This window comes from Osmia bicornis, chromosome 13 (assembly GCF_907164935.1).
Source record: "Osmia bicornis bicornis chromosome 13, iOsmBic2.1, whole genome shotgun sequence".
NCBI classification, from domain to species: domain Eukaryota; kingdom Metazoa; phylum Arthropoda; class Insecta; order Hymenoptera; family Megachilidae; genus Osmia; species Osmia bicornis.
Window position 1 is genome coordinate 7695659 of NC_060228.1, and position 25094 is coordinate 7720752.

The 25094-nt window shown below is 44.3% G+C and overlaps 1 protein-coding gene across 1 annotated transcript in view; it reads left to right on the plus strand.

Moving 5' to 3' along the window:
* LOC114874872 overlaps positions 1-25094 on the plus strand; it is a 175403-nt gene that overhangs the window by 92536 nt on the left and 57773 nt on the right. The window contains exon 4 of the mRNA XM_029184573.2: positions 9082-9122. Coding sequence (XP_029040406.2) covers positions 9082-9122 — 41 coding nt within the window. The remainder of the gene's footprint in view (positions 1-9081; positions 9123-25094) is intronic.

Here is a 25094-nt window from a genome sequence, read left to right on the forward strand (position 1 = left end):
AATATTTTTACTGCTGAAAATCAAGCCGGGGATCAAGAATTGTTTAAGAAATTGCTAAAATCTGTAAACTCGTGTGCTTTTCTTAATAGAAGACAAATTTCGAATATCCTGTCTACAAATATTTTCGTGTAACTCAATTGATTCAATTTCCTTCGACGATTTTTCCTCTCGCGTCTTATTGTTTCATCGCACTCTTTAATTTTGCGAAATTACCTGTGCCTTTCATCTTTCGCCATTCAGCGGTGCAGTGGAAAAAAGCGTATCGTATCGTATAAATAAGCGTCGTTAAATAAACGACACCATAAAGCACGTACACAACCGATGAGAGATCACGATACCGGGAAAGATAAATTCGCCCCGGCTTGGATCCTATTCTTTTCGAAATGGCTACCGGTCCCGGCCTCCGTCCCAACGTAATTCAATTCTTAAGGGTATCAAACACACAACCCTTTCATTAGACAGAGCCCTTCATCAGCGTAAGAGTCGTGGGCCGAGCAGCCCGCTCGACGGAGAGACAACGAAGTTACGTTGCACAAGTACTTAAAGCGAAAACGCCATGGGTCGATATATGGGGTGCGTAGTTGCCCTTGGAAATGACGTTCGACAAGATCCTCTCAGAGAATTCGAGGAGAGCAAATGTACAAATTAACGCTATTAAACCAATTATTCAGAGAAATATTTTTAGTTTTTGAAATCAGTCACTTGACGTTATATATCTTTCAAAGCAACGCGAGGTTTTAAAATTATAAACGACAAACTTTCGTCACAGACTTTCATACGAAAACGTTGCACATTATACGAGCGAAAATAGCGAATTATTTGACTATGGCACAAACTATTCTCGAGTCGACACACCGCTGCTGGTATTTCGAGCCACGGGTTTGATACGGGACGGGTTTTTAATTAATTTATTTTGTTCGCGGACGGTCTCGAAACGAAAACCACTCCTCCTCCATATTCATAACGGACTCGCTCATCAGGAAACTATTTTATTTCCGGGATTTCATTGCGCGCCCGAAGAGGCACGTCAGAAATGTATTCCACGGACGGTGCCTCTTGAATTTCTCGAATTGTCAAACTTTTACGAGCGCGATCCCGCTCTTCGTTCCCTTTATCCGGCGAATTTGGGTCGTCGCGACCGGTACACGGTTAAAAAGCTTCCAGTTATAACGCGAATGTATGCAACAATATGCAAATGCATATTCCTATTTTTCGTCTATTAGTTGCAACCAAACCATCGACGTATTCTTCCATCGGTATTAATCAATTCGATACAGTAAATAAATATTGTTGTAAATTATGGGGTGATTTAATTACGATCATGTCGGTGGCTTTATACATCTCTTTCAGTGGAAATATTATATATTCAAGAGAGAAAATTCATCGCGGTAACGTGCAATTGTTAAAATTTTACAATTCACCGGTTTGTCTTTGTGCATGTACAATATTAACGTTGGGGATTTGTTTGTTAAAAAATAGCCGTGCAATTGAGCGTTCGATGATTTCAATTAACAAATGGATCAATAACTTTATTTATGCTACCATTGTATCACACATTTTCTGTTGACAAAGTAATCATAACAATTTCAACAATTATCCAGAAAGATTTAAAATGATTCTTTATATTCTAACCAGAATTCCATATTAACGTGAAAATGTGTAATTTCATTTATGGATAGACTGTATATGCTGAAAATGAACAAAACACCTTGTACAATATTCCGTGATAGCAAAAAGTAATATCAGGGTAGTTGAAAGCCGAGTTGCCTCGTTAACTAACTTGCAGAGTCTGCGAGGATCGTTAAGAAGTTACTGCACGGCCTATCAGCCGAAGAATTAACGAGAGGATACTTATCGTTACTGCTCTATCAATTAAATACGACGAGCTTTCAAAATATGGCACGAAAGTTGACGTTTTCAGCATCGATTAAAGACGCGTGCATCGATTAATATCGAAAGTTCAGCTCGGATAAACCGCGAGTGAAGTTAGGATACTCGATAAACCATCTTCCTCGGTATAAGACACATTCGAGATCATATAACATTTTTTATTCTTCCGTAAAATTTAATTTCAGCCCTTTAAAAGTTAGTGTCATTCCACAGACGACATATTTCATCAGCGTTGCGTTATACCGAGTGATTTTCTCCCTTGAACGTGGTTGCCCGTAAGCCAACGTCGAAATATCCGATAAACGTGTACGACTTAATTAATGCTTTGTCACCCCACTGTCTTACCATGCATCGTGCACCACCACCACCGTGAGCATCGCTCGGTTAAACGGACCCACGCACGCACGATGCGCCTCGACTTCCTGTGCGCGCCGAAGGATCCACGGGTTAAGCCCTAAATCACCGTATTAACACGTATAGCACGCATGATAATGTTCGATTCCGTGATCACGCGTGCACCGTCTCTCTCCCGAGGTCGTTCACGAGCAAGCTCCGGACCAGGGATCATATAAAAATCGAATGATTTAACCGGCCAAGGATGAATATTGTGACGGCATGGAACAGGGTACAAGGTCTCGCGATGCAGTTCCCAGGATCGATAAATTTTAAAGATCGTCCCTGGTCGAGAGGCGCTCGATGCCCTTAGCACGGTTCGATTTTTGCTGAACGATCCCAGGGAAACATGCGTTTTATGTGGAGGAACGATATTGGAACAATATTTTCTGTTTCATGGATTAAGGCAGGTCGATGGATTTAGGAATATTTTGAGAAAGGTGCAAAAATTAATCGAGACATCTGTGAGATAGCTTTATTATACTCCTTCTACAATTAACCCTTGGACGGCGGATCATGATCTTAATTTTAATTTTAATTTAATTTTGTATAATATCCTTGTTTATGTTGCACAAATTTGACTCTGCTGTTCAAGGGTTGAGAGGATACATTTGCTTCAGTTATAAAATAATTTCCTGGAACCACTTTAAGGCTTAACAAAATGAAACTGTATCAAACAGAGAAAAGAAAGAAAATGAAAAGGAGGGCAACGTAAACGTAACGGAATAGCCAGAAAATAAGAGTACCTTCGTTACTCGAAGATTAAAGGATAAAAAATTCACCGTAAATCACGATTATCCTTTCAAATGAAGCCCGATTAAACAGTTTCTCCTCTGAAAATACCCATGCCGCTATCGTTGCGCCAGATTACCGCGTTTACGTAATCGATTCACGCGCAGCATCCCCGTAATGAATCGAAACGAAGAGCGTGAAAAAAGAAAGAAATTTCACAGCCGTGCAACGAGTGGATATGCTCGAAAGGAGCCGCGAGCGAGACGATAATTTATGTTTATGAATATGGACGACGCTTTAATTAAAAAGGGCGCATGCTGATGGCGGCGGATGGGCGAAGGGCACGGGGATGGTTCGAAAGCTGGTGCATCGATTTCGGGAAACAATATCGAAGAAATACGATCGAGTATTGGCTTTCGAGCGCAATTTCGATGAGCCGAACAGACAGACGCGCGGATGTGTAGCAACAAAGAGGCCGTGTATTAATTAACGTATGCCAATTAACGGGGGAGACCCGTCGCGCCTTTGTGTCCTTATTTGCCTGATTGGCTATTTCCTTTCCGACTTCTCTTCGTTTCTTGTCCGCCACTCGACGCCCGACACCCCGACCCCTCGCCTCGTGTGAACTCATTTCGCAAAGAGTTCTCGTGTACACGCGTCTGGCTACGTACCGAACGACCCGATCCGATAATCAGTTGCACGGCAATTGTTCGAATCCCCGTGTGAGATCCTTCATACGCCCGCGAATTGAATTAATTTTGTAAAGGTCTCGTACTAGTTTGCGCGACGGGCGTTAATTTTGCGGCCATTGTCGCGGTTTCGAGGCTGTCGATACCCGCGCTGTTGTAAAAGCATCGTCGTAACTAGAATTTTTAAACCTTCCTCCTCTTCTTCAGATTTAATTAAAACATATATATCAAGCGTTTAGCGTTACTTTGTTTTACAATGTCTGACAAATGACTTATCCCGGGATCATTGATTTGTAGACTTACGGTTGACCGTGCTTGTTTCACTTGGCCGGTCGAGTGGTACAAGCCTATAAATTGCCGAAAGCGTGCTGCTTTTTTTAACCGGTCCGTATATCAAAAAAGCGTGCAACGTTTATGCTAATTCGCGCGGCAGTGCGGCGTTGCTTGAAAAACACGTTTAATTCACGTAAAGCCACGGACCCGGCGTTAGAAGATGAATTATCGTGTACGTGGGTTATACGCCGTGTGCGATCTCGCGCGCGTAATTCATCGCTCGCGGTGGCGTGGCAAGAACGAGACGGGAATTAACGCTAGAGAAATCGAAACGTTCCTCTGAGCGGTTTGGTAATCGGTGGATCGCGATCGAATCGTGCGAAATAACGTCGTTATTTCGCGAGAGAAATCGATGAAACTGTAGCTACGTGGCCGATGTATCATTTCGGTTGTAAGTGCTTCAAAGGGGTATTGTTATTTCCTTGTGCCGTGACGTGAAAAGGGAAACGTGACACACCGCAATATTCAACGGCCGTCGACGAATACCAACCCCGGCTCGGTGTGCAACATCGTGTGTGCTTCGACGTTCCGAAGGCGGATGGACGTGCAAATCACGCGATCGCCGGCTACCTTCGACTCGCAGATGCCGGCGCGCTGGGTGGCGGCGGTAATTGCATGTAATTTTTGCTATAGATTAAGAATCGAGGTGAGCGCTTTTTTTCGAGCGCAGAAATTAACCGTTCGACATTGCACACGAAACGGCGAGCGTGCCTTCTCCGGGGGCCGCTTTCACGTCTCCTCCCGCCTCAAATCGATTTCATTGTGCCGTATGACGCACTCGGCATTTCACTTTCCATGATCTATCTTCGTGCTTTTTTTACGAATAATTAATATTCAAATCTCACCATAGCGTACCACAGACCGAGACGATCGGTCGACGCGTGTAAGCAACGTGCCTGCGAGCAAGCGTGTCAGGCGCGAAAGAAAAGTTCGCGGAATCGCAAAATTTCGGAGGCGTGTTTAGAGTCCATCAAGCCGCGTCGACGTTCGGTACTATACGTAGAGAGCATGGTTCGGGCTCTCATTTGCCGGTGGATTGTGTCGGTACGCTAATGCATCGTTTGCACGCCACCATTGAGGGTGGTATACCCGGCGCGAACGAGACATTGTGCACACGCTCGAATCTGCCCGATAACTATCCGAATCCGCGAGACTCCTCTTCGAGAGGAGCAAATAGAAATTAGTCGAGAATGACACGTGTGTCAGACGTGGGATCATTGTAATCCTCCTTATGTTTCTATAAAATTGAACAGTGGAAAGCTTTCAGAATTGTTTATAAGGGATTTAAAGTACTTTCCAACGAGTGTTTCAACAATACCGCGATCAGGATTTGAATACTTCACGAAAGAGTAGCGGACATCAATTTTTCAAAGCACCACGAGAGTAATAGCCGCTTGCAAAAGCAACGGACGAGCTTTTCCTCGGCAAAATGGCCGATCGTGGATGTATGTACGCTCGAAATTTACGTTCCTCGCTCGACGCGAAGATTTTATTATCGTTATTCATCACATTCCCGTTTTTCGAAACAAGTAACCAAAGGCTAATTCCACGAGATGAATACAAAGTGTCCCAATGGTGTCCTCATTAGCGTTTCATGATATTGCATCGTTTTTACGATTTATGCTGTCCATGCGAAGGCAAATTTTTAAATCCTTCCCCGTCGCTCGCGTACAGGTACGTAAATATTAAAATATTCAAAACCGGACGGGTAATTTATGCGCCGTTAATAAAGAGCACGATATTATGGGATATGTGGGTCAATTAAACCGAGAAACGATCGATTAGAAGCCGGGTCACGGTGTGCCCCTTGACTAAACCAAACGTAAAACGCTTTTAATGGATGATCATTTGCATTTTAGATTTGTTACTATCCTAGTCACAGCTTTCACTGTCCAATTAATACCATTAACCCGTTGACGTATAGAGTTTTGATAGACACGAAACTATTCGAACGGCTTAGCTTCGGAAACGGGCCAAATATTCAGCGTGAAAATTCGGATTTCTCAAATAGGATTATGAAAGGCATCTCGCGAGTCACGATACCTAATTAAATAAATCTAGGATCATTAAAAACCGTGTACAATACATTTAAACTTTGGAAAATTAATTCGATAGAAATAAACTGTGGAGAGTATTGAATGATTAATTTATTACAAGGCTAAATTCAATGAAAGGATAACGATCGAACTTACTCCACTTATTCAACTATTTTCATCGATTTCAGTGACCTTTATTCGTGTTACAAGTTTAATTGAATATGTGTCATCGTGTGGTTCCAAATTGATCATTTACCATGCAACAACCTAATTACACTTGTACCTTAATCGTATCGACCCTCCTTCATTGCACGCGAGGACGTTTCGCCATTGAGAGAAACAAGCCATTCGTTCGCTCTTGCAATGATCCATCAAAGAAAACCTCAATCGTCGCCTTCTCCTTCTCGGTCACGAGCAATCTCCGTACAAACGCGTTTCTGCGTTTGATGGTTTCCTGTCCTCGGATTTGTTTCGACACGGGTCTCGCGTGTCCCTCGGGATGGCATGCCGCAAAACACGGCCGTGCTCGTGTTCCGCGACCTTTATGGCGGTCGTTGGACATCAAGTCGAATCGAGCGGTCCATTGAGAGTGGCAGATGTAAGGAGGGTCGATCGTTCGGCCCCGGCCGAAAGGGCGTTGGATTAATCTGCTTACGGCATGCGAACGAGTGCGTTAAAGCTCGCGCCACTTAGATGGACGGAGTGTTTCGTCCTGGTCGCAGGATTACCCGTGTACACGCGGCCTTATAAAATACAGAGGCCCATTGTAAATATAAATCTATCCGGCCAGTGGCGCTGTCACGCGCACCCCGCTCGCTAGACCGTAATACGTTTACATCGTCGGACCGCGGCTATTTCATTCGCTCGTTCCTCGTATTTCCTTCGCGTCTTTCGCCTCCCCTCGTCCTTCCTGATCCTGGCGTTTCGTCGAGCAGCCGTTGTCCTGAATCGACCCGGAATAATGCGAACGGCAGGTGAGTTTTCGGGACAACAGCGGGCTGAAAGCGATGATTGGGTCCATTCGATAAAACCTTTACGAATTTCTGCCACTTTTTAATCCGATGAGAATACGAGTACCAAGGAAAGCGAACGTGGTTAAACGACGAACGAGGAGAATTTTTGACGCGTTCCTTTTCCGAACTAACGTCAACGGGGAATTTAATCAGCCACGACGAAGAGGGAATCCGTCGTCGTTGGCCGGGACGTGGTTAGCCAAAGACAGATAATTCTGTTAACCGAGTTAAGATGGCGTCCGTACGATGGCGAAACGTTTCGAAGCCTGGAGGAAAATATGCCACAAAGGTGCCACAAAGATGCCACGGAACCGTGGTTTCGCCGTTGCGAGTGTACAGGGATCGCTCGGATATTTTTGGTCCCGGAATTCCTGCATACAAGAGAGCCAGTGTCGGTCGCACACAGAAGGAACGCTCTCTTCGAACGACTTCGAACAGAGAGACGAAACAAAAGAAGAAGGAAGCGCGGAGAGACGTACTAACAAAGAGAATTATTGACCGCGCCGTTAATACGAACGCTGTCGGTCATCGTTTCGTCGTCCAGCATCTCGTCCCGGGTATCCGTAGTCTTCACGGTGGACAACGGTCTCGCTTTGTACTTGCAAATGAAACGACGAAACGAAACAATCGGCCAGAGCACAGTGTCTCGAAGAATTTCGTTCTGTTCTTTTCTCTCGCACGCGTGCACGCTGTTCCCACGCAGACAGAAACGCAGTTTCAGGTGGCGAACTTTCCACGTACCGGAAGTGCAATTAAGCCGACGCTACAGGAAAGCATTGAGAGATCAAATCGACGTCAGCTGGTCGGAATAAAAGAAAAGTAATTAGCAACGGTCGCGAGGGGCCAGTTCCATTGGTGGCTAATGTCGTGCGAGGGCCACGATCGCGATTACCCCAGCTTTCGGCTGTCGGGAGGTGGACCCAGGTACTCGACCAAGGAACACGCGCCAGCAAGCAAGCATTAAGTGTATATATATATATATTTTTGTTTCCCTTCTTCCATCTTTCTCTTCTTTTTATCGCCGGCCGTGCGCGCGGGATTCCTGGATACACGGCATAAGGGAGGTGTGACGCTCGGCCGCACCACGAAAATTTATCAGCCGATTCAACGCCGCGGCGTTACTCGCGCTAATTTATATACACTCGCCGAAACCGCGAGTGGCCAGTGGTGCTCGCCATGTTTCCACCGGCGAATGCGAGAATTTTGTAGATTCGAAACCTGGATAGGTTCAAACCCTTTACAAGAGATACCTTTGAATATACCAAACGCTCTTAAAATTTTGTTGAAAATGCGCCACGGAAATCTTCTAGATTTAACTCCTCCGATACATTTCTGAAATATATGGAGAGAGGATTTGGAGCAGCAACGAAACGGATTCGTTCAACTAGTCAGATTGAAAGAATCACTGGCAAAAGAACGTACGATCGCCAAGGATGTTAATAAAAAGCGATGGAGCGTGGCGCGGAACTACTAGAAGCATTGATCTTTTTCATAAGCAAGCCGGTCTCTCGGCTGGTAGAATCGCCGCGAGCAACACAAGACTGGCACGGCGAACAGGCGGTTTTTCAGCAGCCAATGGAATTAATGTACATTTCGTCGAAGACGCCGGCCAGGGAAATGAATGCGACCGCAGAGGATTAAATCATTTTCTAGCCGCTCGACGGCTGCAATTTACAATGCTTTCAGTGGTTTTACGACTGTCCGCTTGCTTCCACCGACGATTGCTTTCTTCATTAACAATACGCGGCTGGCTTTCTTCTCTCCGCTTTCATTCGATTACGAGCGAATCGGTGATCCTTAACGAGTAATTATGATTGTTGAATAAGTAGTAATTTCATTGTCATCATTTTCCATGATGTAAAGTCCCGAAAGAGATTCTTTTCTTAACATTCCGTCTGCTATACAAAATACACCGGAAATTTCATTCATAGTTCTGAAATAACTGAAAATTTTAAAAGTGAACTAGAATTGACGATTAAATTTATCTTCTTACAGATACCTGAACACCTGCCAGAATACAACGGGGACATCGATCGGTGAGTCAATGACCAGAATAAAATAAAAGGTGGTGGGTTTCGTTGGATTATAAATCGACGATAAAAATTTCTGCGATGAAATACGCGGCGGTTTTTCAACACAGGCGATTAATGCACATTTCATCGAAGACGTCCGCGTGGCATATTAATACGCGGCAGAGAGGGTTAAATCATGTTTCACCCCGTGTCGCGTCTGTGATTTACAAGTCGTTTAATGCTTTTACGACTGTCCACTTGGATTACGATTGCTTTCTTCATTAATAAACGACGGCTTTAGTCGCGCGCCGCGTAAATCTTCTCTCCAAATCGAACAGTATATCGCTCTCTAAAAAAACCATTGCATTCTTCTTCCCTACGGGTGCAGCAATTTCTAATTATTTTTCCGTTCTAAATTTTTGATAAATTACTCGGTTAATTTCTAAAAACGTCTACGCAGCAGTAAGATCAAACAAATTACTCAACGATCAGTTTTTCCTCGTTTGAAATTAATTCCAAACAAAGCTACGATGTTTTTAGTGTCCCCGTCAGGAACAACGGTACGAAGCCGTTCGTTTCGCGAACTTTCCAATTGAAAAACGTCAGGACCATTAAAAAAAAAAAGGGTAGGAAAAAGAAAATAGAAACTCTGGTCCACCCCTTGGATCGATCCGTGAAGTAGCTTCCAGGAGGAAACGGAACGGGTTCGCGAGGTTTTTTGCGGGGAAACGGTAATTGTTGACGAGAGGCGAGTTGGCCCCCCAGGTCCCTGGCGTTAAAAGCGAAAACACACAGAGGTAAATTAATTTACGGCCCGGTGGGAGCCGCGACGCGGCCGTTCTTGCTGTTCCTCGCAATTAGTATCAGACGCCGTTCGTGTGCCGTTCCACTAATCCACGAATAATAAATGCTGCTCGAGACCTCGTGAAACTTTCGTCACACTCGCGAACGTAACGATAAGTGTCGGTGAACGGGCACGAAATTAAAACACCGAGCATCGTGAGAAAGAATGCTTCACTGTAAAAAATACAGAAAGCTATCGGTTAGGAAAATATTGAAAATTTTTTAAAAATTAGTCATGTCTTCGAGAGTTTTCTTAGTTAACGAATCTCGTTGGCTGCATTGGACGGTTCACGTAAGATTGTCGAGGGAGCGGGAAGAGAGAATAGGTAATTCGAAGGTAAATCGAGGTAATTCGAAGACGAATGAATCCCGGGACCCACGGAGCATGCTTAATAGCGTGACGATAAATTACGTTAAGATACAACAGGTTCTCGCGTGTAAAAGTATCGAGGTATATTGTCGGGCCAGCCGCCGAGGATTCTTGCAAACTTTAACACGCAGACTTTCGTGAGAGACTTGGATTCCTATGAGTAAAACTGCATTCTATGAAATGAAGTAGCTGGACGATAGACTCGCGAAATTGGAATATTTTATGTGGCAAAGATCACCGATTAATAAAAATTCTGAATGCGTCCCTCGGCTACTGAATGAATTCAGCTTTTATTGAAAAATCATAGATTAAAATATTCTGATGTTAATTTAATTAGTAATTTATGAGCGGAACTCGGTGCTTTTAATCGTTTTTAAAATTGAACTCATCGATCTCGTTTCTCCATGAAGGATACCATTTTCACTCTAAAAAAGAGTAATTCGAGCGACGCTGAAACGGCGATTATTCGATGAAATTCGTTAAATAACGAAGCGGCTTGCTGTTTTTTTTTTTTTTCGGTCTCGATTCGACCGGCCGGGATAATCGGGCTGATGAGATTTATTTGCCGGATCGACGATGAAAGAACGATAAATAGTTAGGAAGGAGGGCCTGCCAACTTTCATCTATCGAGTATTGTGAAACCGTTTAATGAACGTAACGGATGCACACACAAACGTGCGCGCACACACACGCGGTGCCCCGAATGTAGTTAATTCCAATTCGGTGAGGTGCCACATGGCGGCGTAGAAAGACGAGGAATCCGGCCAGCTCGAATGAAAAATTACCCGACGTCACGGTTTTCAAATTTCCGCCCGCGGTACATCAATAAAGACGCTGACGATTATTAAGCGGCCGTGGGTCTTGCCGCTTGTTACGGGGCATTGTTTCTTCGCCGGCATTATGCTCTGTCCCTGGTGAAAGTGAAATAACGACTGTGTTCGACTTAATGACGGGATCAACGCGACTCCCGCAGCAACGCGGTCAGGATAAACTACACCCGGGAATCTTGCTTAGCCATATATGAAGGATACCTTGAAAGTGATCGTATAGAGTCTTTAGGGGTACAGGAATTGGTAAATTGAATGGTTGAATCGTGATTGAAAGGGGGAGGTATTTTATTCGATAGATTGAAGACTCTATTTATTCCAAATTTTTCGCTATTTCGTTAGATACATGTATAATTTGATTATGGATTAATATTTGACACGTTAGATCATCACAGTACAATGCAACATGTGCTAATTACCATGAATTGCTTTGAATAATAACAATACAGAATAATCAGGATTATATGGAAGTACTGTTGTAATAGTCATTACGGCTGGCTGTATTTTAATCAATGTAATTATAGAATATACATAATGAATAATCATTAATTATATCCACCGTGATAGGTTGCATTGATATAGAAGAAGGCTTATCTTGATCCATCCATCTGATTAGCTCTTAAACCTTTTGAAACATTTTTCGAAAAACATTAGATAGATTAAATTGGAACATTTTGTATACAATTGCAAATGAACTGTTTGTTTGTTTCTTAAAAACTAACCACCCTCTTGCTAATTGTAGGTGGACTAATCGAACACCCTGTGCGCGACTCTTTCCTCGCACTCGTTCGCAGCAATGGAGGAGGATAGAGCGTGTCCAGGGCTGGCTACAAATCTATAGATCGGTTGGTAGCCAGTGCAAGTAAGCATTCTAAAACATAATGTCAGTAATTAATTGTCTGCCAAGAAATGATGCGGCTATCTCACGCGACCGATGCGAGAGGCTCTCTACGGTGCATCTTCTCCTCGTTCTTCTCTGCTTCTTTTTCTCTTTCCTTCGGTACCTCGACCTTCCTCCGAGCCCTCTTTCCATCTCTTCTTCTTCCCAGCTGTTTCGTTCCTGTTCGTTCTTTTGTCCGGACTTCTCTCGCTCGGCCGGTCCCACCTTTCCGCCTCTTTCGTTTCTTTCTTTCGATCGGCCCCGGACTAGTAATGCATTTAAACAATCTCTTTATCTCCGATTCGACACTCCAGGCGACACGGCCGCTCGTAATAATGAGAGGAAAACATTCCCGGTGCCGCGAGAACGTGTCCCGGGGATTTTTGTTCCCCCAGCACAGGTGGGGTGAGCTTCGGTGTCTCGTTTCGTCGCGCCTTCACGGCTGTTTAACCCTTTTGTTGCGGGCGATGTATGTATTCGTTGTCAAATGGCAAGATTTAATGTACGAACGTGTACGTGTATAAGTAATAAATTATCGCTTCCTATCGGCTATATTCTCTCGTACAACTATGAGCGAATGTAGTTGCACCTCGACAAAATCGAAGGCAAACCAAGGAAAGTTTAGCAAGTTTGAAAGTTCGGTTTGACCAATATTAAACTACGGTTCAGAAAAATGTCTCGCGAACGCCGGTTATCGACAGCCAGTCCGGCTCGATTCTTTGGTCTCGAAACATTCAACGGGTCGGTTTTAAACATTTTTTGATCGATCGGGGTCCTTGAACGTCCCATGGCCCGGTTCCTCCCGGTGGGTCTATGCATTCCATTCCGTGAACACGAACCAGCCCCTCCGCGTTGACCGTACAATAACTTTACGCGGCCATTGTACAATTTGATAATCATTTTGCCGTTGAAGTCACCCGTTCATTAGCATATTTAATTATGAATATTTAAGATTTTTGGCACAGCGGGACGGCGTCTCCTACCCGAGAGCCATCTCCTACCCGGCCGTATTAAAATAAAGCCTGCATGGTGCATGAGGCTCCGTCGTAAATTTCGTCGGACACACAAGGACTGGTTGTTGCTCCGATCTTGCAGCAAAAGACGAGTAAAAAGGTATCTGGAAGACAGGCATACGATACGTATTGCCACTAGCGGCGTAACACGAGGAAAAAAACCTTACCTGTGCCCACCTTTTGCGCCCGCGTGTATATAACGCGTGTGCGTTTCACGGTTATCGGACGCTTTGAAATTTCTACGCTTCGCGAAAGGCATCATCGAGCTTTTCCAGGTATTTTTCGTTTCGCGATACTACGAGTCAAGGTTCGATTAACAAAGCTTATTGTATGCGAAACGAGGACGAGGACTGATTACATCGATCGTCCGTAGGAATGATTTGTCCGATAATAATAACTGTGGGATCAAATCACACGGACCGGCGAGAAAGGGACGGGGCAATTAAAAGGAAGAGAAAGGAATAAATGGCCGGCCATGTAAATGATTTTTAGCTGGCCGGTTCCTTCGAGCAGCATTAGTTTTACACACCCTGCCGATGTTCCCCCGACTAATTATTAGGGCCCATTACGTGTTATTTAAAGAAGTAGACGTCCAGACCCTCTCATTATAATGGGCTGCAGGTGCTAGGAGCCTCTATACACACCTTATTCATCCTTTACCCTTTTAAAGTGCCGCTATTATAATGCGTGGGCAACGAGAGAGGAGAGACAGAGAGAAAGAGAACGGGATGCGTAAGAACCCGCTTCAGAAATCGCGACGGCACAGGGAACACCGTGAATTGTGTTCTCCTCTGTTAACGTCGATGGAAGGCCACAGGGAACAATGGTCTCGATAAATAAAAGAATTTTCTTGAGCCTGCTTATGTAAATTTACGGAATGAACATTAAAGCGAGCTTTATAATTAATATTTCTACGCTCGTTCCGCGGGCTTAACTCGTATTAAGTAATTTCCTCTGTTCAACTCTCAAAGATAGAATTGTCCGCTAAGAGAGAGAGAGAGAGGAAGAAGAAAATGAGAAGACTTAAAGGGGAAGCAAAGAAGAAAAGAAAATTTTTTCTTTGACATAGAATGATTTGGTTAAAGTGGTATTGAAAGTGATCCAGGCAAGTAATCAGACGGTGAAACGAGAAAATTTTATTTCCAAATTTTAAATTGAAGTAAAATTGTAATTTAAAGAAGATTATTCTTTTCCTTCTCGAATACCTTCAACTGTTTGGAACATTGTAGCAAAGATTCAAGCAAGCTTTCACGAAATTTAACGGGACGATACAGTGGAGGGACGAGTTTGAAGGAGTGAATTCAAATTATGAATCCCCCCCGGAAAGAAGTCGGCTCGAGGAAGATCCTGTTGCCCTCGCTGTCCCCACCTACAAGTCACTTTCGCCGTTCGCGAAATTAAAGATCGCTTTTTACTGTAATTATGGCAGAATCGCGTCTTCGAAATACATCGCCACGGGGCGCCAACTTAGTGCGGCAGTTAAATAAATATCGCCATAGGCGCCCCATTCGTTTCTTCGGAGGAGGCCCCATCGGTGCCCAACGGGCCCGTTGGATTAACGCTTTCTGTCCATTGTAACCCTTTCTCGTAAACGTCAAAACGTAACGATCTCTCCCTTCGTTCACGAGTGCGCGTTACGCACCCAATAAAATCCAATCGAATTTACCGCATTGTCGCCGATTCAATCGATAATAACACCAATAAAAAAGTACAAACATCGTGTCTGAATGTTAACTGCCTCACGATCAGACAAACGATCCACTGAACGGACAGAATTTTACGAGATTCTACCATTGGGACGACGTTTAATGACGTTTCCGAAGTGGCGAGCAATTAGTTGGCCCTCGATGAAACGATTCGACTCGTGATTTTATAACATCTTAATAGCGTTAACGATGCTTTTTTTTTAACGTGAAAAGTTTTAAAATGTAAGAAGCTTACAAGGATCTGCAACCTTGTTAACTTAAAATTCTATAATGTTATCCGGGATGTTTCTTTAAATCCTCGAATCTTATCTTGGTACGTGGAATTTCGCGTATCTCCTGGGGCTGAACAGGGTCCATCGATGTCGCAGGAAGCGTAGAATGCGAGTTACGAGGGGAGAGTGGTACCGGTGCCAGTGACTTAATAAGAGCCTGTAAATATACAACAACGGCGAGCTGAACGATATTAAAAGCCCGCGTTCCAGGACGCGGCCAATTTTTCTTTTTTTTTTTTCTTCTCTTTCACCCGACGACCCATAAGTCAAAACGCAGCGAGAGCGTACAGCGGACGAGAGGGACGCGTCCCTCTTCTCTGATCTCGCTTTAATTGCATTTCTCCTCGTGGCGAAGTCAGAAAAAGATACTGTCCGACTTAATTCGGCAGAAACTGCCGGGCCTGAAGCCCCGGGCCAACGACGGGAATAGGACCGACTGCTCGCCGTGCAGAAATCATTCGTCCGCCGATTTATTACTTTTAATTAGTATTAAATTCAATCCGGCCCCGTCTCGCCGTAGGTGGCGCGTTTACATCATGTAATTCGTGTCTTCCGTTATGGTCATTTTCTCGTGGCGTGCCCACGCTTTATCAGAACGACCGCCGCTGGACACTCCATTATATATCAGTCGGCACGAAACAAATAAACGGACATGTGAACGAACGAACCTGCTGATATCGAAAAGTATGCAATATTTTCATTTCCCACTGGGTTTATTCTCTGAACATTTGTCTACTCAATTGTAATATTAATGCAGAGCTTAATTAATATTTTATGTTGAAACGACGACAATTCGTAGAATGCTATTTTAGGCTACTTAATGATATCACAAAAATAGATGTGTTCCTTGAATGAATGACATGTTTCATCACATTACTGATTAATCATTTACGTAGTTCAGGTATTTTTATTTTGCCCGAAGGTTATCAATTAAACCTGAATGTCTCGGTGATCGACGATCTTTAATTTAACGAAGAAAGATATTTCTGGGTTACGTTTTGTTTGTAATACCAGTTCCCAAAATTCCCTCGGTCGTACAGTATTCTGCGTCCCGTACTCGTTCCCGTCGGCAATTACGGCAATAATTGCGCGTAATCACCGGCGGATGATTGTTTTACCGTTTCGTCGAATCGCAAGTCCTCGTTCGCGATAAGCTTTCGGACGTAATTAGCCTCCGCTCGTAGCTCGGCGCTCGAAATCGGTCGCGTGAAAACGCGATTACGTTCGCCGACTAATGTAACACGCGTTACGTTAGCAAGAGGCGATTCGAATGATACTATACCTTGGATGGTAACTTTAGTAATTTATAGCCATTGTGTAAAAGTGACATGTATTACCATAGATTACCGACTGTCCCGTGCATTAGCAACGCGTAATCGCGCCGATGTCATATCCGAATGTCGACCCTTACCTACGACTTAGTAGAGTTTAACCGGGATTTCATCCGGAGGCCGAGGCTTAAGCCACGACACGGTTGATGCACGATTGTTTGTAGAAATATTCTTCCGGCCGTTATTTACACGCCTATCAAAACGTCCGAGCAGAGTAGCCTCGCGTAAGCTGGTTTCATGGGCAGTTTGTCCCTACCCTGTCCACCTATCCATCGTCTCGTGGAAGATCGGAGGATTACCGTGGCCGTGTTACGATCACGCTGGGGCAACATTGTCCTGGTATACGTCGCACAAAATCGCGCATCGTCGACAAATTCCTCGCGATATTTTCCCGCGCTCCTGTACCGTTTAAGAGCCAGTATTAATTTAACGGTGACCCAGTGCTGCTGATCTAATTAGACATTAATGGTGTTCAGATTCTCATGAAACGTTGCTCATTAAAATCTCGCATTCTTTGAATTTCACCTTTCGCACGATTCATTAGTTATCGGTACACATACGCGTACCGCTTTTTCTCTGACTTATTTCTTTTCTCCTCTCCTTTCCCCCTGATTTTTTCTCGCGTTTAGTTTAATTAAACTCGCACTCTCTCTGCGGACACGCGAAATTGTATCTGGCGCCGGGAAAATTCGCCGCGGCCCGAGTTTTGGCTGGTTTAATTAATTCGAGCTTTTTAGAGGCGGTAATTAGGAAATCGCGGCGGCCGTTTCGCGGTGCGTGAAAACGCGACCCCGTTGCAGTATCCTGATTATAAACGTATCGTCGAGGAGTTTCTAGGGCACGGTACATTCTTTCGTGCTCCCGTTGCACACCCTTTTTATCGTCTCCGTGAAACTAGTAAACGTTCCAGCTTAAACCAAAGCGAAATGTCATTCTTGTCGTTTTATTTGGTGCACGTGGCTCGTCGCTCGAAAGCGGAGAAATCGAAACAACGATGTCCTCCAGCTGGTTGATGGTTCTCCGAGCAATCGCTAAAAATTAAGCTCAAAAACCGGGCTCCTGTTCGACGAGGAGCTGGTTCGTCGTTTAAAGAAAGCGGAAAAAAAGATGAAGAGAAAGAAGAAGAAGCGAGGGAACCGTGGCCAGGACGCACCTACAACGGCAGGCTTAAATCTGATTTAAGTCATATACCGTGTCGCGATGTTTCTGCCGAAAAAAGACAAGGATCCCTCCCGTGAGCTACCTTAAATTTACATCAAACTATACGCGCTTTAATCCGAGAATACGACGCTGCTGTTCGCTCGCTGGACGATGCACTCTCGTGCCCAGCCACGCACACGATCGCGAATCGAACGAGGGTGCACACAACGATGCAACGAGGACGCATCATTGGACCGAGCCAGGCCTACCCGTATCTCGACTTTTAATCTTATTACGGGCCCCGGACTGAAGATACGCCCGAGACGTATCATTTTCGCCTTCGCTAATTTATCACTTTCCATAAACTGGTCGGCCTCTAAGCGCGGATTCCGTAACGCCGATGATAAATCGCTCGCGAGTGGATCGTTCGACCGATACCAGGCTCCAGCCACCGTGGAAATACAAGAGAGACGTTCGAATCGGTGCTGCCAGGTGGTTTGATAAAAAAGGGGGAAAATATTAAAAAGCTGCGCGCCAACTGGTTAGGAGATCGTGTTAGTAGAAAATAAGAACGATTCGAGAGCGTGTAAGAAGGAGCTCCATCTTCGTTACACCGTGGCGATATTAAGGTGCTGCGAGCAGCGCGATTCATGACAGTACCGCCAATTAAAATCAATCGCGGCCAGCGATTTTTAATCGTCAGTTGCCACGTACATCGGCTAAGTGGAGTATCGAGCGATGTTACACGGGACGGCGAACGGAATTGCTGGTTGCAACGAGGAAGCTTGATTAGCTTCGCGATTAATTCGCTTAGGCGACGACAGAAAACTCTTGTCCAGTGTAAGGATTCGCGAACACGGTGTTCCTTGCTCGGACTTATCTCTGCTTCGTGTAAGCGTGTTTCTCTTCGCGATAAATTAATGGCGTAGGAGGAGCTCCCCGCTCCAGTCACGTCGCTGATACTTAGATTGAACTTTTAATAATCCGTGCAATTTAATTGGTAAAATACCATTCGCCGTATCTTACATTCATTTGGAGGATTTATACTGCGTTAAAACTGTCTTTGATAACGTTCAATTGTATCTCGCGTGTATTAAAAACAGAAAGAGTAAAGTAACAAATATCCGGCGCGCATAATAAGCCCCCATAAATATCTCGGCCATTCGACGCAATCTAGTATCCCATAAAAAAAAACCGTGAATTCCGCTATCAGCGAGTGTGTAAATTTCACCCTTTACAATGCTCTTGGCCGTTTTAGAATCGGCCATTTCGCGAGATCCTGGCGAAGGATTAAACTCGACGCGACGGGGGAAAAAAAAATACGACACCTTCTGGTCGTAAGAGCGTCGCAGGGCGACAGCTCGAAAGGGACGGCGAGAGATTTTTCGAGGAGAAAAAAATTCAATCACTGGCCGTAAATAATTGACCGTTCCTCGTGCACGGGGTTGTAGCACGTTCAATATCGGTAAAACGGGATTTTCCCAGGCTGATCCCATGGGGTAAAACGCAAGTATATACACGGCGACGCGTATCCTGGTGGCGTACGCTCGACACGAGGCGAAGGCGTCAGGCTTAAGGCCTTAAAGCCTGTGCAAAAAGGTCGTAAAACAAAGGAAGGCCCTATTTAATAAGATTACCGCGTCTCGAGGAGATTGTGTTGCCCGACTCTCGAGTATCGGATAACGTAAGCTACCTAAGGGGCAACGTTATGCGAGCAGAGAAAGGGTCCTGGCTTTCGGAGAGTGACAGGATAGAACAACGCGAGTACGCTTAATCGTTCTTATTTTAAACATCGCATTAACGCGGCTGCTCGACGAATTCTTGGGAAACCGCGCTTTCCCGGGAATCCGAAAGGGACCGGTGTCTGACTTGGAAACGGACGGATTCCCGAGTGGGTTTAAAACGGGACAAAGCCACCCCCTGGTAGTCGAGGGTGAACATTGAGCCCGAGGTATTTACGCGAGGATAAAATCTCGTAAATGTGTAACAAGGGTAGGTTTGGAAAGTAATGTACACACTTGATTATCTTGACACATTGAGGATCAAATATTTTATTCTTAAGTACAGTCAATGTTTCTAAGTTATTTAAAATTCATTTATATGCATTACTCTTCGTCGGATTGTCCTTGCAAAATCGAGAGGCGAGAAAAGCGTAGTTTCTTAGCCATGCATGGTCCACCGCAAATTGCAAGCTGAAACAGAGGAAGGGGATCGTGTAAGAGTAAAGACGAAAGAACGGTGAAGTATTCAACGGAATTGTAGCGCGTACAACGTTACATTATATTCTTGATCGTATATTCTGGTACGTAGCTGAAAAACTCCTCCAAGCTCGCGTATAAGCGGCTTTTCTCTTTGCCATGTTTCGCCACGGCAACGTCCCTCTCTTCGTTGCTGCTGGCTTCTTCCTTCTTTCTTTTTTTCATCCACTTCTTCGCTCCCTCTCTTTCCCTCCAGCCCTTGTCTTTTTCCCCTGGTTGAATTAACGTACGACTTCCGGCCGCGAATTGTCTCGCACAAGCGGCGTATAATCTTCGAACAAGGCTGTTCCTTTGTTAATCCAATCTGCGAGCGGATAACAGCTCGAGTAAAATAAACTAGTCGAGTTAATTTTCTGAGAGATGTTAACTGGTTTATCTTCTGTTGCTCGCGGCCCCTATCTTTTGTTGCAATTATCGATGGAATTACGGTGGAATCATTTCATCGACACTATTTCATTTCTACTGATCCGTATCGTTTATTGGTCGACATTCCATACCCTATTAACGATTTACGATTTATGATCTTTGAATCATTTAGAATTTTATTTTATTTTCATATGGAAAGTATGCAAAGCGTAATTAGTGATTCGTAACGATCGAAGGTAGGACTAGAAATTCAAGATAAGGCGTCTACCAACCGCGTTTCCTTACAAATGACGAATGCCAAACGTTTGGACAGCACTTTGTAGCAAATTAAAGGACACCGAGGTAGCCTCGTTACCAGCTAGCAGGTTGCCGCACTGTCGCGAGGACGCGGATAAGTGAAACTATTTACGACCACCCTGAAAACAAACAATCGCCGAGGACGGGTTAATAGGCGCGTTGATCACGCGCAGCAAGATTTTCGATCAACTCTTTATCGCGAGGCTGGATCGCGATCCCGGCCTCGCCGCTGTGGTTTTTCATGTCCGATTGAGCCCAATTAAAAAGAATCTTCGATGCAAAGAGAGAGACTGGTCGGGAATGCTACAAACTCGCCGAGGAACTTGTTCGGGATCGCGGATCGTTTATGATTTTAATTTTAGAATGATATATCTCTATTGTCCTCGCTAAACTTATTCGAGCAGTTGTCGAGATAATTGAATGAAAAAAGAATTCCGCTTCGCGGTGGGTGACTATAGTAACGAAAGGGTTAGCATATCGAGTTTGTCACTTCTTCTTCTCGTTTATTCGCGCGCCGAAGACCTCTCGAATCGACGATACTTAATGGCCGCGTCAAGACCGCGTAGCAATATTTTTCGCCAATGTTTTATCGTTTCGAGATAATCCCTTTTGGCCTTCACGCTTTAATTCATCCCGCGGGAACGGGTAAGAGGGTCCGGCTAATGGCGGCTCGAATAAAAGTGAAACTGCAACCGGACCGCAGCCGGGGCGACACGTTGTTGCAGCCAGAGACTCGATGCATCTCGGATGCATTAAGCTTGTCTTACCTGGCCTGCCGGACTGTCGCGAACGACCGATTAATCCGGGATAAGAGTTGCCCGGTATAAATGGATTGAGAACCGATGCGTGCGCCCGCGCCCGCGCCCGCTTTTACTTCCACCCCAGCCTTCGCCTCGTTCCCCTATCTACCAGCTCCGTGGGAGCTTAGATTTTGCATACCGAAGGGTAACCGATGGGATTAAACCGCAGAAACCTTTAAGTGCGTATCATTCCACCGCGTTCCGTGAAATCCTCGCGATATTATTTTGGGGAATTTATGGAAATGGCTGGTCGCGTTCGGTTACCTTTTCTTGCTCGCTTTTTACCGGCCGTCGAAAGGCTCCTACACGATTAGAGAGCGGAATAATTGCAGCCAATGATCAGTTTGTATCCAAATCTGCTTATAATGTTGTTTTTAAGCCCTGGCGTGGGTGAACGCTTTTAACCCTCCCCCAGGAGTTCTTGAAACACCCATATCTTAATGGAATATCTCAGAAAAATTCGAAATATGTAATTAGCTTTAACAGACTAAAAAAAGGAACAGATGAACAACTACTGCAGATGCTATTTAAAAATAAAAGATACCAAAAACGGATTCTAAATAAGACTTAAAAGTCCGTTCGAAAAGAAAGAGGAAATCTCTGTCTAATGCTTGGATCGAACAGTCGTATAGCTTCTCGGAGAAGGTCTTCGGTGTCTTGCAATACCGCGTAACTGATAGGATTAAGATCAGACGATGGTCTCGGTCCAGCGAGCGTAGATCGGGTTCCTACGTGGACTCCGAGCTTGTAATTACGTAGGGAAAAGATTCGCTGGTATCACTTAGACGTTACTCTCACGAACGATCGGCTCTCATTAGCATAACCCTTTGGAACAGATCGGTCATGGCGCTCTGTTGAAATCGAAATATTTCTTCGCTAATTACTAACCGTCTGAACGATGAAGATCCCTGATACGTGTCAAAATTTCAAGATGAAAAAGGGAAGTTTATAAAATGACTTATCTTTTATTTAGAATCATTCAGAAATCCAGTTCGATTTGTTCGAAGGCTCGCGTTCGGATCGTCATCGGTGTCAGTTTGGTATCTCGGTTAACGGAACGACGATAAAGAATCGTGGATTAACGATGCAAAGTAACAGGAAGAAGTTTTAAGTCGAGGTTGATAAACTATCCCGCGATAAAACGTAAAACCGGGAATTTATGCGTCGCTTTCTGCTAGCTTTCGATTTTCGGGGATTATTACGCTTGATTTATGGGCGGTCCGGAGGAAGTCCGCTTTTATATCACCGCAACGCGAGAGAAGATCGAATTGTACATTCAATTTGGCCCCGATAAGCAATTAAAGACGAGAGATGGTCGATCGTTTTTCAACGTCACGGCAAATAAACGTTGTTTCGTTGAAATCCTAACGACGTATTCGTCACGTTGCGCCTATTCTGTTCCCCTGCAACCGGGTTGATCGACGTTCTTTTTTCGTCCTTTTTTTTCAGCAATTATTTCTATCGAATCTATTTCTGTACCTTTTCAATCCGTTTGCTTAAAGTTACAGAATACAGACACTTTCCACTAGTAACCTTTTATAACCAGTTTAATTTCAGTTCTTTTTATTCCACTCCTTCGATTTATATTGAATTCATAGCGTCGGCGACCTTCGTAGCAGACACGTAAAGTTTTCGTCGGTAATAATTAATCTTAATTATTCTTCTCGATACGAATATAAATATGTTTTATCGTTTATTTGCGCCAACTTGACACGTTCAGACATGCAATGGTGAATAATGAAAGGCAATTTAATTACCATTTCTTTGTTTAGCACGGGCAACTCCAGCTACGTGGAATTAGATCGTTTACTGGCAATAAAATGAGACAGAATCGAGAAGTAAATCATTCGACGTCGTTAACAGGATTAAATTCCTATACTTTTAATCCTGTACCTCTCTTCAGACAAATAATTAAGAGCACCGTGTTACAGGTAGAATAATCTACTTAAGTCTTCTCCGCTTCGGATAGCAGGATACAGCTAGTTTGATCCCGTTTGACAGGATGGCACGAAGAGTAACCATCCAGACGGTAATGGCGTTTCGTTTAATAAATCGGCCCGTTATTCGTAATAAAACCGCCTTCCACCAGCCAATAACCGTTTCATTTAGTTAAAGGCTTCCTTGATTGTCGCGATCAACCGTGTGCTGAACGGCAGCACAGGCCAGGAGAGGCTGAAATATACTTATCGGATATAAGTGAAAATGCGGCCACGCAAGTAAATTGGCAATCTGACTTTACGGGGCGCTAGGACTTTTACGATCGGCCAGCTAAAATCGAATTAGGATCGAGATTGGACGAAAACTGAGCGTTTTACGCGTGATCGTATTGAAGTTGATTGCCTCAAGAGTCGAGCAGTGATAGATTAATCCTTCTAGCGATTTAATCGAATTACTATAAAATTAGAATAGCCGGAGCCGTTAATTCATAATCGCTAATTCGATTAAATACTGCCTAATAGCAGCTGGCTCGCCACGAAATACGAGCAAGAATGTAACTGGTGGAGTGAGAAAGTACCTTAAACACGGTGTATTCACGTCCGTGCTGATGAACCACCTTGCCCCGGCCACCTAACCAGGCCTGCACACGTTCGTGTGCGTGTGAATCACGCGAGATGAAAATTTATCATACGGTATTTATCATCTTAGAAGTTACGCGCTTAGACGGAGAAGCAGAGCTCAGCCACCGCATGGTTTTCCAGCAACGATTTATGTCCAGCCGCGTTTGAACGGACTCGTGGAAGGATTACCGGCCGAATTAAGGTCAACATCGTCGTTTCGATGACGAGTGACCACGTCTCACGATTAAGATCAAGCTTTACATTCGCGCCTTTTGTGAAGGCAGAGCCGGAAGCGAAATTTCGAACTCGAAATCCGAAAATTAACTTTCAACTGGGATGCACGGGTGCATTAACTTGCACTCTTCAATCAAATTACAATTCCCCTCTGAAAGGAATGTTAAGCACGATTCGAAAGTGTATCGGGCTAAAATAACCCGTGATCGTTGAACAGTGAACGGTACACGCATTGTTTAAACAATCAATCGGTTTTTTCCGTTTTAAGATCGTAAGTTCGTAACCACGGTGTTTGCAGCCGGGTACGTAGGACTCGTGAGCACATTAATTAAACCGATACGTTTCGAGGCTGGTCTTTGATTAATCACGCCGCATTCCATCCGTTCCATTGAGAAAGCGGCTGAATAATCTCCACGGCGTGTAAGACACACTCGCGGCTCGTAGGAAACACAATAGGATAACTGAATCTGGTATCGATGATCGATAGCTTCAGATGATATCCCTGCGGTCGCCTCGTAAAAAGGAATCGGAGAACCAACGCGACGCCCACGCGTGCATACACGTATCGATTCTACACTTTTAAATGTGATACGATATCGACTCCTCCTCGAATCGACGTACGAATGAGCCTCTCCTTGTGTAAATGAAAATAATTCAGGGGATGAATTACAATTTTACAAAATTTTTTTAAATTTATGTACTTATAGCTATACCATAAATTATTTTTCTTTTTAATCAGAGAAATTTCTTTTGCATCTATGGATACGTGCAGTGGTCAACGCTGATTCTAATTCGGAATAGCTAAAGAAAACACTTAATCTGTTATCGTTTAACCGAAGTGCATATTCCGTGGGAATTGCCACGATTTAATTGCACAATGCACCTAACTGGTGAACGCTTGTGCACGTGTACAGAGATCGAGTTGAATAGGCCTCAAACCTCGGTATGTTCATCCAGATATGCATGGCCTACGACGACGTCGAATTGCTTGTTAATCAGGTCACGTTTATGCGACGGTTTGGTGTGTTTAAGCAATACACCTTTCATCACGTTCGCACTTGCATCAAGTAGAAACGTTTCAGTGTAATTTCGAATTTTCCA